The 15,140-nt window shown below is 29.1% G+C and overlaps 2 protein-coding genes across 2 annotated transcripts; one reads left to right on the top strand and one right to left on the bottom strand.

Annotated features, from left to right (window-relative positions):
• Window positions 1–2,388: 2,388 nt before the first annotated feature.
• LOC111687301 (serine/threonine-protein kinase Nek2) lies at window positions 2,389–5,020 on the bottom strand. Its single transcript, XM_023449732.2, has one exon. It carries the CDS (start codon window positions 4,930–4,932, stop codon window positions 2,599–2,601), a length of 2,334 nt encoding a protein of 777 aa, XP_023305500.2. The 5' UTR covers window positions 4,933–5,020; the 3' UTR covers window positions 2,389–2,598.
• An 8,195-nt stretch (window positions 5,021–13,215) lies between these two features.
• LOC111687310 (FUN14 domain-containing protein 1) lies at window positions 13,216–13,991 on the top strand. Its single transcript, XM_023449740.2, has one exon. It carries the CDS (start codon window positions 13,440–13,442, stop codon window positions 13,968–13,970), a length of 531 nt encoding a protein of 176 aa, XP_023305508.1. The 5' UTR covers window positions 13,216–13,439; the 3' UTR covers window positions 13,971–13,991.
• The last annotated feature ends 1,149 nt before the right edge of the window (window positions 13,992–15,140 follow it).

The raw sequence follows: 15,140 nt of genomic DNA, 5'->3' as shown, positions 1-15,140 counted from the left end.
ATATAATTACTACTGAAAATATTAATTAGTGCAGTTAGTATAAAGAGTATTAATAAAGAAAAATAAATATAGAGGTATAGGTTTGTGATTTGTAACTGCACGTTACAATACAAATTTCTAATATTTTTTTTAATAAAAATATAAAATTTAGAATATGTTCATAAAGATAGAGAATTTTAAAAATTGTGAATTAAAATAGATAATTAAGAAAATTTTCAATGAATAGAGAATTTTTTAAAAAAATTACATAAATATAGTGAATTTTAAAAATTTTAAATGAAAATACAGAATTTAAAAAAAAATCAAAAAAAGGAGAATATATTTAAAAAACGTTATGAAAATATTGAATTTTAAATAATTAAATTAAAAATGGAGAATTTCAAATGTTTACAGTAAAAAAAAGAATAGGAAAATTTCAATGAAAATACGAATTTTTAAAATTTTCAATAAAAATATCATTAAAAATAGTGAATTTTAAAAACTGTAATTGAGAATAAAGAATTTTAAAATCTTTAATTGAAAATAAAGAATTTCCAAAATTTAAAAAAATAAAGAATTTCGAAAATTTTTTAATAAAATTAGAAAATTTCTATAAAAATAATGAATTTCGAAAAATGTATATCAATGTAAAGAATTTCTAAAATTTTCTATAACACTAGTGAATTTTAAAAGTTTTGTATAAAAAATAAAAAATATTAAAAGTTTTCTATAACAATAAAGAATTTTGGAAAACTTTCAATGAAAAAAAAAAAGAATTTCCAAAAATTTATATCAATAGAGAATTTCTTAGGTTTTCCATAACAAAAGATAATTTTGAAGTTTTTTTATATTAATATTTTGGAAAATTTTGAAAAATGTCCATAGAAAATTTTCCATAAGATCAGAAGAATATTTTGACAAATATTAATTGTTTTCGCAAAGAGACAATATTTTATTTAAAATTTGCTTTTGTCTTTTGTCTACTTTTGTCTTTAAAAGTTTTTAAAACATATTTTCGAAAATTTGAAAATTTACTTAGTATAAAGAAAATTTAAAACGAATATTTTGTAATTCATGTTGATATTATTATAGAAGTAGAAAATTGTTATAACAATTTTAAAAAAGTCAAAATTTCACTTGAAATCCTAAATTATTTTTCTTCCGAACAATAATCTTAAAAATTTTAAATGAAAAGAGAGAATTTCCAAAAAATTTTATAAAAATAGAGAATTTTTTTAAAAATGCCATAAAAATATTGAATTTTGAATAATTTAAATAAAAATCGAGAATTTCCAATGTATTCTGTAAAAATATTGGTAAATTTCAATAAAAATACAAAATTTCGAAAATTTTTAATGAAAATAGAGAATTTTTTGAAAAATATCTTTAAAAATAGTGAATTTTAAAAATTGTAATTGAAAAAGAATTTTGAAATTTTTTAATAAAAATAGAGAATTTTAAATACTTTCAATGAAAATAATAAATTTTAAAAAATTTATATCAATATAGAGAATTTCTAAAATTTTCTAAAACTATATATAATTTAAAATGAATTTTGAAGAATTCTAAAATTTTCTATAACAATAAAGAATTTCCAAAGTTTTCCATGAAAATACAAATTTTGAAAAAATTTATAACAATTTAGAGCATTTCTAAAATTTTCTATAAAAAATAAAGAATTTCAATAGTTTTTTATATAAAAATAAAATTTTGGAAAACTTTCAATGAAGATAAAGAATTTTGAAAAATTTATATCAATATAGAGAATTTTTAAGATTTTCCATAACAATAGATAATTTTGAAAGTTTTTTTTTTAAATAAAAGTGGATTTCGAAATTTTTTTCTATAAAATTTTTAAAATTTAAAATTTTTAAATTTTTAAAATTTTTCTATAAATTTTTAGAATTTTTAAGATTTTCCATAACAATAGATAATTTTGAAAGTTTTTTTTTAAATAAAAGTGGATTTCGAAATTTTTTTCTTTAAAATTTTTAAAATTTAAAATTTTTAAATTTTTAAAATTTTTCTATAAAAAATTTTGAAAACTTTAAAAAAATGTCTTTAGAAGAATGTTTTGACAAATATTATTTGTTTTTAAATAGAGAAAATATTTTAATTAAAATTTATTTTAAAGACAAAAGAAATTTTCAAAATTTTCGAAAAACAAAATTTCGAAAATTTTTTAAAAATAAAATTTTAAAAATTTACTCAAGATAAAGAAAATTTAAAACGAATATCATGTTGAAATTATTATACAAGTAGAAATTTAAAAAAATGTTTAAAACAATTTTAAAAAAAGTTAAATATGTCACATGAACTAAATTATTTTTCTTCCGAACAATATTCGAAAACAAAATTGAATCCAGCAACATGTAGATAAAAATTAAATAAAATTCATATTAATTTTTTATTAATTTGATTTTTTATGAAACTTTTAATTTATTCACCATAATGTGTTATTAACTTAATTTAAACTAAAAAAATAACTTATAGCTAGTTAATATTTAAAATACTGTTTCAGTTTAAATCCTATTGGAACATATTCCTCATCACATGCAATTTCTTTTAAAAAGACAATTTTAATTCCGCAAAAGAACAACAAAGCTCCAAAAAGTTAAATTAAATTACAATTTGTTCTCTTTGATTACCGATTGGTAGTCGTGGTGGTGCCATTAGTGAACGTCGTAAACGAGTACGTTGTAAGGTATTACGATCTCGTACAGATTGACGTATTTTATGACGTGGAGCATTACTTAAATAGCCATCAGTGGAACGTTCGGCCGCATTCATGGCGGCTAACATTTCAAAGGCGGCCTTTTTATGTTCCTTAGTCCAAATGTTGGTCAATTCGGCAGTTTCACATTTGGAAATGACACGTTCTTCTTTCGTTTGTATGCGTTGGTGATCTTTTTGTTCTTTGATGTTTGTGCTGGTTGGTGCTGTTTTTGCCGAAGATGATGAGGAGCTGGTTGTTGATGAGGTAGTTTCCTTATTATTGCGACTTAAACCAAAAATCGAGAGTATAGATTTACGTTTTGTGTTCGATGTTGATGAGGACGAAGATGATGAAGTTGCTGTACTTTCTGATGAATCTTCACTACTTTTGCTTGATGTACTGGAGTGCATATGTGTAGGATTGTTTACAGCTGTTGTCGCAGTTAAAAGCTTGCTGGTTTTGTTGTCAATATCGTAAGTAATGAACTTTTTGGGTGATTGAAAGGTAACTTTACGTAATGTGGGAAAAGCTTTGACAGCTGGTAAAGCAGCCATATTTAATTTAGCCACTGTGGGCTGGTGAAGTAAAGTCGTATCACTGGGTTCTATGGTGCAGTAGGTTTCATCATGTTTAGTTGGTTTTCGGGGTGGAATGGGAGGTGGCAAATTAGGTAAATTGGATTTGTCTTCCTGTAGTGGCATACGCAACCTCTCATTAACGCTGGAGGGTCTTGTAAAGGAATTGGTTTTCATACTACTACTTTCCTCTTTAAATAACTGACATTTTGAAACCAAACTTTGCTCGAATGCTATTAAACGTTTTTCTTTTTCGTTTAGTAGCTGTTCACGAGCATTTAGATTTTCTTCCCTTTGCCTTAGTAAAGATTCGTGCGCCCTTATGGCCTGTAGTCTTTCTTGCAATACATCGTCGAAAACATTGCGTGTTACCAAATCTGGTTGATATAACTTTTCCACTTCGGGGATTTCTTGCTTTCTATTTACTGCTTTAAAATTGGAGGGCTTCAGTGTATCATCTATGGTAGCATATTCCTCACGTCTTATACTTTCATATAACTCTGGATCGGAAAGTTGTAATTTTGAATTAAAAGGAAATATTTTACGTTTTGCCGAATAAAATAATTCAGCTTTTAAATCGGGTGTAAAAACACCAGTGATACTTAAACGTCTTTGACCATAGCCTTCATTAAAGCTATTCTGTTCCGAAAACATTGTACTCGAAAAATCACGCAAAGGACTGTAATCTGATTTACTGCGTAAATCAGATTCTACATAAAAATCTTGATGTTGTATTTCTATATCCACTAAAATGGGAAATTCATTACCCAATTCACTAATGTTGCGCACAAGAATTGGATGTCTTGATATAACCTCTATGCTGGGTCTCTGTTCATTTTCTACTTCCAACATGAAAGCTATGATTTCTTGCAGATCTTGTGAGTATATATCAGGTATGCTGCTAAATTTTCCTATCGATATATTGGCCGATAACTGGTTGAATTCTTTGCCTTTGAAGGGTGGCCTTAAAGAGCACATTTCATAAATCAGGCAACCTACAGCCCAAACATCAGATTTGCGATCATATTTAGAACCCTTAACAATTTCGGGACTCATGTAGTAGGGAGTACCCACGAAAGTTTCAGCAAATGATTCATTACGTCTTAGCATACGAGCTAAACCAAAATCGCCCAATTTAGCATTGCCTTCCATATCCAAAAATATATTAGCCGGCTTGATGTCACGATGTAAAATAGTACCCTCCTTAATTTTATTGTGACACACTTGCAAAGCCCGACAGACTTGAAAAAGTACCCGCCATATATAACGTTCCTCGAAACGTTTATTTTCCGCCTTCGCCTTAGCTATTAACTGCGATAGATCTCCTCCCTCACAGCATTCCATTACAATAAATATAGATTTAGCTTCATAGTTGACCAAATGATGATAGTATTGCACTATATTAGGATGTTGTAGTTGTCTTAAAACTCTTATTTCCGATACTAGAGATTCTTTTTGATTTTCACTTAATTCATCATAATCCATGCCCTTCCAGGCATATAGATTACCATTTTCTTTGTCGCGTACCTTAAAACAAGTACCAAAGGCTCCATTGCCAATAACCGATATCACTTCGTAATCTTGTAACGTTTTCTTGGAGAAATTTAAACTAGTATCTGCCGCTTCTTTGGCGGGAGACATTTTATTCTCTTGTTTACTCATGTTTGTAGCATGAATTTTTTCATTAAATATATTAAATCTGCGTTAAGATTGTCGTTTTATAGAAAATGCGTTACCGTACCGTTCACGACGAATGCTAAAACAAAACTGATCTTAGTTGGTCTCTCTGCAAGTGTGTGTTGGCTGATCTAGAAGTGATAAAAATCACTACCTAAGGTTTGTAGACTTTTTAATCTCCACACAGCTCAGTTAAACATAACATAACATTGTTGTTAGTTCTCATATTTCCAATTATTCTGAGAATACGAAAATCCAAATACAGGTACAAGTATCTTGTATATTGTTTTAACACCCCAGAAAAACATGTTTGCATGCTGCTCGTCTTCAACAGGTATAGAGTTAAAAGATAAAGCATTAGTCGTTGGATTAGTACTAAATAAAATTTAACATGTAGTATTAGTTTTCCAAAAACAAATTACTGTTATTATTGAATTTTATAATGAAATTTCTGAATCGATGTACTTCTTGTATCCTTAGGCAGCTCATAAAGCTTTACAGTGTAAAACGTTATGTTCTAACATGGTAAATAGCTGGAAAAGGGACCTAGAAGGGTTAAGTAAGTTAAACACATTAAGGCTGTGTTGGGTACCGAGATACTGTGATGTGCAGGATAATGGGAGCTCGATGGTCAGGTCGGTTCGTAAAACCCCCATTTGTTATTGTTATAGGCTAATCTCCGAATATTTCAGAAACTCCACCAACCGATCCTGGCATAATAGGCTGTATTATAGGATTTATAGGACGCTATGGCTGAAGTTAAATCCAAAAGCAACGAGACGAGTATTATAAATGGACAGGAGGAGTATAAGGATTTATGTAAGGGTAATAACAGGATACTGCTTAATTGAAGCCTTTAGGGGTAATGGGGTAGGTAAACATAGGCTTTTGCAGGTTGTGTAAGGACGAAGAGGAACTGGAGACAATATGCCACTGACCCAGAATACAGAGTCTGATATTGAAATGTCTAGGTGAATGATTCCACGATGAACTAGAAGATGCGGCAGGGTGCATCCTAGACGACATTATGGGCTTCATCAGAGAAATATTTTGGATTTCAGATAACTACTCTCTTTTTTAGTTCTCTTTTTGGAGGGAAACTCTGAATTTTCTCATCTCTCTCATTTTCATCTGTCTTCTATTTATTTATACTTGATCTTTATTAAAAGGATTCAAAATGGACCTTTGGGTCACAGAGTGGATGTATACATTGGTATACAACACTTTTAAACTAAACTACTCCTTGTCCAAGATTGTAGTGAAAAAGGATTTATAAGCCTGTTATGGGTCAAATGATTCAGAAACTCTGTCTCCTGGACGTAATTCTTTAAATTTTTTGGAATATAACATGCTTAGAGATGTTATATTCGATTTAAAATCACTCCCAATTGATTTTGGTCTAATTTCGTCAAAGGCTCACCACATGATCTGCAATTTGGTAAAGTTGTGCTAGTAGTCCTATACATATGTCTAGTCAAAATTCGACCGATTTCAACCAATATGAATAGGTTTCTCCGCAAACAAGCTAAACGACGGTCGTATATGGCATAATCTTTAACATTCAAATAGTCCCTGACAAGTTTTCACTTTGCACGAGAAACAAAATCAACATTTAGTACTCAAAAAGTACTTTTACACACAACATAACTTGTGAACTCATCTCTAATGCTAATTTTTCATGTTGGAGATATGTTTTTAAGCCATTACCGGTTTTATGCTATTTTCCTGCTCTCTACGAATATAATGCTGTGGACAAAATAAAAACCGTTGGATACTTTAAATCTCTTAGATTCTTGAGCACAGCACGCCTTCAATTTTCAGGTTTTTGGTGTATTTATAGTCAGTCAATCACTGGGTACACAAAAACTAACTATTGTTCTCCACGTACAAACATACATATCTGCATTTGTGTTGTGTTTTTATGTTGCACGTTCATATCTATCTTAAGGTATTGCCTTTAATTGGTTGCTATTGTTGCATTGTTTTCAAAGTTTAAATGTGTTTGTATACTATATTATTGTAGTGAAATAAATTTTAACTTTGGTTCTCTGTGGGTTCTCTTTGAGTTGCAATATTTTATTTTGTGTGTGTGTTTTTGTTAAGAAACATATATTTTTTGCAGTTTTGTTGTAGGCAAGAAGCCTCAGTTTTCAATTACGTGAGAAAAATGCGTAATATTTTTGAAATCCTCCTATTGTTATATTGTCCTTTAAAAAATGAGTATGAATGCTAAGTTGAATTTTGACATTGAATTTTTAATCTTAAATTTTTTGTTGTTGGATTGAAGAATACAAGAATACAAAAAATTGAGTTGAGTTCCCAGGATAGATAGACAGACAGACAGACCGACCGATATATAGATAGATAGATAGATAGATAGATAGATAGATAGATAGATAGATAGATAGATAGATAGATAGATAGATAGATAGATAGATAGATAGATAGATAGATAGATAGATAGATAGATAGATAGATAGATAGATAGATAGATAGATAGATAGATAGATAGATAGATAGATAGATAGATAGATAGATAGATAGATAGATAGATAGATAGATAGATAGATAGATAGATAGATAGATAGATAGATAGATAGATAGATAGATAGATATAAAGACAGATAGATTGTAAACAAATTGTGTTTTGACTCGCAATCCTCTTAATTAAAAAATATATTCTCATATTCCCCAAATAATACTCCTTTTCATGTTTAATTTTATAAGATCAAGAGAAACTTAAAATTCTACCAAAACAAGAAATTGGTCTTTAAATTTATGAGATTGTTTTGATGTACACACAAGTAAATACAAAAATACAACACACATACATAAATGTTGTATGCTGACACCAGCATTTTTTTCATGATCTTCTTGTTAAACCTCTAGTAACGTTCGCTTCCCTTGCCCAATGAAGTGACCAGTTAACAAACTAAAAATTAACCATAAATTATGTGCGGCATGCCGCAGGTACAGACGAAATTTTTGAGAATTATTAGAGGCATTCAAAGAGTGTACAATATGCTGATATTTAACACAAAATCTCAAGAGATTAATGCATATGTAATGAATTTCTTATTCCGTACTCATTAGATGTTCACATATTTACCAGAATCTTCCAATTTGTATTGGAATTCTTAACAAAAAATTAAATTTTTCATAAAAAGCCATAAATATTTATAAAAAAACAGCAGTCAAGTAATGTGTATACCCCTATTATTCTTACTATAGATATAGTATACACTTAAAAGTAATTCATTCAATTTACCATTGTTTTGGACATATGATTACAATACGGGCATGTTTCTTCAAACGTTGGTCATTTTATCGTTTCTATTTAAAACTGTGTGTTAAAAGCACTTCTTGCACAATCCAATTGATATAATCTACTACATAACAACATAGTATCTAATGGTTATTTTACTGTATTTTGTCTACAAATTAAAAATGTGACACTTGTTCCAATTTTTTTATAATTCAAACAAATTTCAAGTGGATTTCTTAAAAACTCAATTGAAATGTTTGGTCTAGACACTTTAATTTCACAAAATTTAAAGAAAAACCCAAAAAAAAGAAAAAAACTTTCTTCATATGTTGTTAAAATGTGTTTATTTACAAGTACTGTCATCATTGGATTGTAATCGGATATGAATAAGTAATTCATTGGTGTATATAAATTGTACCACACATGGAAACGGATGTTTATATACATACATATACTATAAAAATATCCTTGTTATATTATAATTAAAATTAATACATTTTCTATTAAACACATGTTGGTATTGTTTCCAAATAACTTTCATTTAACGATGTCAGTCTTATCTCGAGACAATTATTTATGAAAATAGTTATTAAATGTTGCTCTTAATTGCACAGAAGATGCTTAATTGCACAGAAGATGTTTAGTGACACAGACCAACAAACCACCAGGTGTCACCTTTGACGTTTAAAAAAGTCTGAAATCAGATGTTATATAGCTTTTGCCAAACTTGTGCATGAAAAAATATTAAAACTATATACAACTAGGGTTCTATAAATCGACTTTCGAATAATCGAACAATCGACTTTTTGTCGAAAAAAGTCAAAAAGTCGAAGTCGACTATTTTGTCCCAAAAAAGTCGATAACCGACTATCGTCTATGAAAAAAGTCGAAAAGTCGACATTGTAAATAAAAGTCGAAAAGTCGGAAAAAGTCGAAAAAACTCAAAAAAAAAAAAATTGCAACAAATAGAAAAAATAAAAATAATTTTTTTTATTAATAATAATAAATAATAATATTAAATGGCAACATTATAAATTTACGCTTCTGGCTTCGGAAAAAGTCGAAAATAGTCGAAAAAAGTCGGAAAAAGTCGAAAAGTCGACTATTTATAAAATATTAAAATTCGAAAAGTCGAAAAATCTACTTTTAATTAAATGAAAAAAGTCGAAAAGTCGACTTTTCATAAAATGCATAAAGTCGAAATGTCGAAAAGTCGACTTTTCATAAAATGCAAAAAGTTGAAAAGTCGACTTTTCGTTTCAACTATAGAACCCTATATACAACTAAAAACAAGTAGGAAAGTATAGTCGGGCATGGCCGACCATATAATACCCTACACCATGAGTGTATTTTTAAAATTTTTACTTTTTATAAACAAACTTTTGTGTTGAATATTACCATAATTCCAAAATATTTAAGCAATTTATTGATAAAAAAACTAAAATTTTTAAATGAGGCTTTATATAGGTCAAATATGGGCCGATTAGTTAGTTTTGTTGAGTTTCATTGCGATACAAATGGTTACAAGTCAATTTTAGACGTTTAAGACATTTTTGAAGGCGGTTTGTATGGGTTCTAGGGTCAAATAAGGGCCGATTCTTACGAAAATCTGCAGTGTCATTAATACTTATTTGTACCAATTTTTAGAGAGATAATAGAATATTTGACGTAATTATGGCATAAAAAGTTCAAATCGGGAGGTACGGTTGTATGGGGGCTAGGTGAAATAATGGACCGATTTCAACCATTTTCAATAGGCTTCGTCCCTGTGCCAAAAAACATGCTTGGTCCAACTTTCATCAAATTATCTTGAAAAATGCGGCCTGTACCTTGCGCACAAGGTTTACATGGACAGCCAGCCAGACGGACGGACGGACATGTCTTAATCGATTCAAAAAATGATTCTGAATCGATCGGTATACTTTATTTTTGGACCAATATTTTTGTATGTTACAATCATCAGCACAAACGTATAATACCCTCCCCACTATAGTGGTGTAGGGTATAAAAATCGTTCCATTTCCATAGCGAATGTATTTGTTATAAAGATGTGAAAAGTTAATAAGGTTATAATAACGAATGAAAAATAATATGACGAATTCCTATGGGGTAACCCCAACCAGGGGCTCCTGAGAATTATTTATTTCGCATTTAGAAATTTTAGTTTTTTATCAATAAATTGCTTAAATATTTTGGAATTATGGTAATATTCAACACAAAAGTTTCTTTATAAAAAGTAGAAATATTAAAAATATACTCATGGTGTAGGGTATTAAATGGTCGGCCATGCCCGACTACTTGTTTTTTATAGTTGTTTTTTTTTCTTTGTATAAAAAACTCTGCAATAAACTATTATTTTGGGGTCATTGAGATGAAAGGTTTATCGTATTTTTAATTTAGTTTTACTAGTCTTATTATCATTTCCATGTCATTGTTTGTATTTAATGTTTTGACCACAAAATGCACGTAGCCTGCAGCTACATGTATTATGCACGTTAAAAAAAAAAACAAATACCTTAAACAACAACAATGCACTCTTAGTGCACACACATATAAACACGTATGTATTTACTTAACGTATGAGTTTGTTTACGAAAAAAAAACTAAAAAAGTCTCCAAATTGTGTTTGTTTAGGCACAGATCATGATTTTTAATGTTTGCAGGTAAATTAGTATAAAATTTGTTCGTGTTGTTATTGTTTAAAAATAAATGATAAACAATCTATTTTTTACTGCAAGTTACAAAAATGATTTTCAAAAGATTAACAAATAATAAATAAAAATTTCAAGGTTTTTCCAAAGTAGTTAGTAGTTTGTATTACTCTACATATGTATGTATGTACGTGCACTTGAGCGAGAGAGAAAGAAAGAAGGAGAGCAATTAAACAAGTCGTACGTTTGTGTACATTTAGTATAGTAGTGTAAAAGTACGAAAAAAGGATTCATTTGTTTGTGTAATTAAAAGTGCACATAATTTTTCCAAGGAAGGTCAGAAAGATCGCATTGTTTTTAATGTTTTTTTGTATGTTTGTAAATGCTACAGGCAAGTAATATATTGTTTAAATTGAATTTTCAAATATCATGTTGTTGTTTGTTTTAATGACTTCCTATCACGTGTGATTTTTTGTAACCATAAATTTAAAATTGAAAATAACCGTGTGATTGTAAATTTTATGCTCGTAGTCGTTACAATTTGGGAACGCGTAGGTAAGTTTTTTTTACGAATTATATCTATAGTAAGTTATCTTAAGTATTAAAATTTTTAATTATGACACCACGTACTATGTAGTATATCTAAGCTGAGTGCAAATCCCCTTTTCATATAAAAACTCAAAATATGCCTTAAATAAAAAAAATCAAATCAATTCAAATAATGATCTTATGCATCATAAAACAAGTAGAAAAGTATAGTCGGGCATGGCCGACCATATAATACCCTACACCATGAGTATATTTTTAAAATTTTAATTTTTTTTATAAAATTTTTATTTTTTATAAAGAAACTTTTATGTTGAATATTACCATAATTCCAAAATATTTAAGCAATTTAGTGATAAAAAAAACTAAATTTTCTAAATGAGGCTTTATATGAGTCAAATATGGGCCGATCCTCGGTATATTTGGGAAAAGAATATATATCTAAATAACAGTTAGTTTTGTTGAGTTTCATTGCGATACAAATGGTTACAAGTCAATTTTAGAAGTTTAAGACATTGTTTGAAGGGGGTTTGTATGAGGGCTAGGGTTAAAAAAGGGCCGATCCTTACGAAAATCTGCAGTGTCATTTATAGTTATATACAACATATTTGTGCCAATTTTTAGAGAGATAGCAGAATAATTGATGTAATTATGGCATAAAAAGTTCAAATCGGGAGGTACGGTTGTATGGGGCTAGGTGAAATAATGGACCGATTTCAACCATTTTCAATAGGCTTCGTCCCTGTGCCCAAAAACATGCTTGGTCCAAATTTCATCAAATTATCTTGAAAATTGCGGGCTGTACCTTGCGCACAAGACAGCCAGCCGGACAGATGGACGGACGGACATGTCTTAATCGACTCAAAAAATGATTCTGAATTGATCGGTATACTTTAAGGTGGGTATTGGACCAATATTTTTGTATGTTACAAACATCAGCACAAACGTATAATACCCTCCCCACTATAGTGGTGTAGGGTATAAATATGCATTTTGCATATTTTGGTTTCCTTGATCATTTGTGTATGATTGTACTTCTTTTGATTTGATTGTTTGATTTCATATGAAAGCTCTTTAAACGGCACTATGGAAGAGTTTAAACCATGCTAAGTGAACTGGAATAAACCAGCCTTAATCGAACGCTCGATATCTAGAAAGTTGTGGCCTCATACGGTCCCAGAACTACCTATCTTCTTGACTTTTTTAGACTACAACTAGGTAATCTGCTATCGATCACTGTAAATTTGGTAATCATACTAAAAACCATACTATAGACGTCACCCAATTCAATGATATATTGAATGTTTAATTAAAATGACTTATCGCATTTTATATAAGACGTTCTAAAAGACCAAAATATAAATGTAAAAATACGATTTTAAAGCAACAATAGTTTTAAATTTTTAAAAGTGTTGTTACGCACTTTAGCATTTCAGGTGACGATATATTGGTTAATTGTAATGTGTTTAAATTAAAACTTATTTCAGTCTCTTCTGAAATAAGTTTTAAAAACTTGAAAACTTTTACACAGTCTGCATTTAAAAGGTAAAGCCAATTCAACAAAAACAACCAATGTAGACACTTATGTCAAAACATTACATATATGTCAAAACATTTATATTGACCTTACAAAAAGAAAAACCTTTATACCCAAAATTATCCACTTTTTTCGGAATGTAGCAACTCCAACTGGAGTACTTTGTTGTTTCTACCTGTAAAAATATGTTATCAGCTGTTAAATTCACTTCACCTTATGAATGCACCCTGCTTTTTTACATTTCAACGTTATTTTTTCCGACTCCAAGGTTAATTGCAACAAAAAGTTAACGGCGTTAAAATCTAATATCTAACTACGAGTTTATAATCAGTTTGCATTTATTATACCGCAGAAAAAAAGTACGAATTGCATATTTATTAGGTCATCTAAAAATTATCTTAAAGGATAGACAAGATAAAAAAAATTAGTGTGCAGTTAAATAATATTAATAACACAAAAAAAGCAAACAAAAAGTGAATCACTTTTGTATATTATGAGCGACTGGGCAAAAACTCAAAAAAACCAAACCAATAAAAACATTGAAAAAATGTCGGATGACGCATCTAAGTTTTTGGGAGGGATATTGGGTGACATTAGCTCCCGCTCGGCTTACTCACAAATACTAATAGGTGCCTCAACTGGTTGGGCCACTGGTTTCGCCACCATGAAAGTAGGAAAATTTGCTGCTTTCGCCATTGGTGGTGGAATTATATTAATGGAAATTGCGCATCAAGAAGGCTACATCGAAATTGATTGGTCGAAAATAACACGCAAATTGGATAAAGTCACCGATAAAGTTGAGGAAGCTGTCACTGGCCACGAGAAAACTTGGATTGACAAGACCGAAAGATTTGTTGACCGTAAATTGGATCGTGCTGAGGACTTGCTGAAGGACAAGTCGAAATTAGCAAAAAAATGGTACAGCAAATTGATTGGCGATGAAAATGGTCCCAAAATAAATGATCTACACATTTTCTTAACTGCATTCGTTGGAGGCATTGCCTTGGGCATAGCCACTGCTTAAAAGTAAAGTTTTTAAAACAAACAAAAAACCCAGAAACTACTCAGCATAAAAAAGTAATTTTAAAAAATGAATGTATTACCCCAAAAGAATGTGTGTTAGACGAGTCATTTATTTCTTTTTGTTGTCTTCATTATTAATTTATTTAAATTCTTCAAAATGAATTATTTGTGAGATGTACTTTTTAAACGAATCTTTCTTTAATTTATGTCTTAAATGTTAATTTTAGTATTACTACAAAAACAAAAAAAAAATGCGTTTAATCGAATAAAATAAAACATCAACAATTAATCGATGAAATTTTCTTAAAATTTTAAACGAAAATAGTTTTTGTTGACGGAAGTTATTTTCCTTTTATAATTGTTGAGGTCATAGACACTTTTAGAAATACTTTACACTTAAAATAATTGAATAGAATGTGCTGTGCAAAAACACACAAAAATGAGTGTCATTATATAATAATTATAAGCAATGTTGCGAATAACTTAAACTAAAATATGTACTTTAGTTAACTTTTATTTAGAAGGAAAAAATTACATCAATTGTAAAATCTTCCAATGTTGTATGCCAACTTGATAATTTCAGCACTATTTTAAATTGCAAATACAATAGTGTGTTAGAAATTAAATAAACTTTCAACAGAAACATTAAACTATTTTGTTTTTATTAAAAAAATGTGAATTGTATAAAGAAATTTATATTTTTCCGCCGCTCTCAACTCTTTTACATTTACCGAGCTAACATCAATGTAGATTCTAATCTACAGGCCAGAATATATTAGATTCTAGCTCAGATTATAGTCTAGTTTATAATATTCCAAACTATAGTCAAGTCTGAATTGTAGATAACATTTTAGTCTAGACTATAGCTTAGCCTAAAGTTCTCACTATAGTCTAGTTTACAGTCCAGACGTTATTCTAGTTTGTATAGTCAAACTATAGTTCCTGTTTGATAATAAATCGGGAATGAATATATAATTACAAAAAACGTCGAATACCCACCATAAGAATTGCCGTGTTATTGTTTATTGTAGAATTTAGTTTATATTATATAGTACTGAGCATAATATAGTTTATATTGCATATTATAATCCAATCCGCAGTCCAGAAAATATACTAGTTTATAGTGCAAACTATAATTTATAGTCCAGACAGTAGTCTAGTCTTTAGTCTA

This window comes from Lucilia cuprina, chromosome 3, assembly GCF_022045245.1.
Source record: "Lucilia cuprina isolate Lc7/37 chromosome 3, ASM2204524v1, whole genome shotgun sequence".
NCBI classification, from domain to species: Eukaryota; Metazoa; Arthropoda; class Insecta; order Diptera; family Calliphoridae; genus Lucilia; species Lucilia cuprina.
Note: the sequence above shows the minus strand (reverse complement) of the source record. Positions and strands in the feature narration are given on the sequence as shown.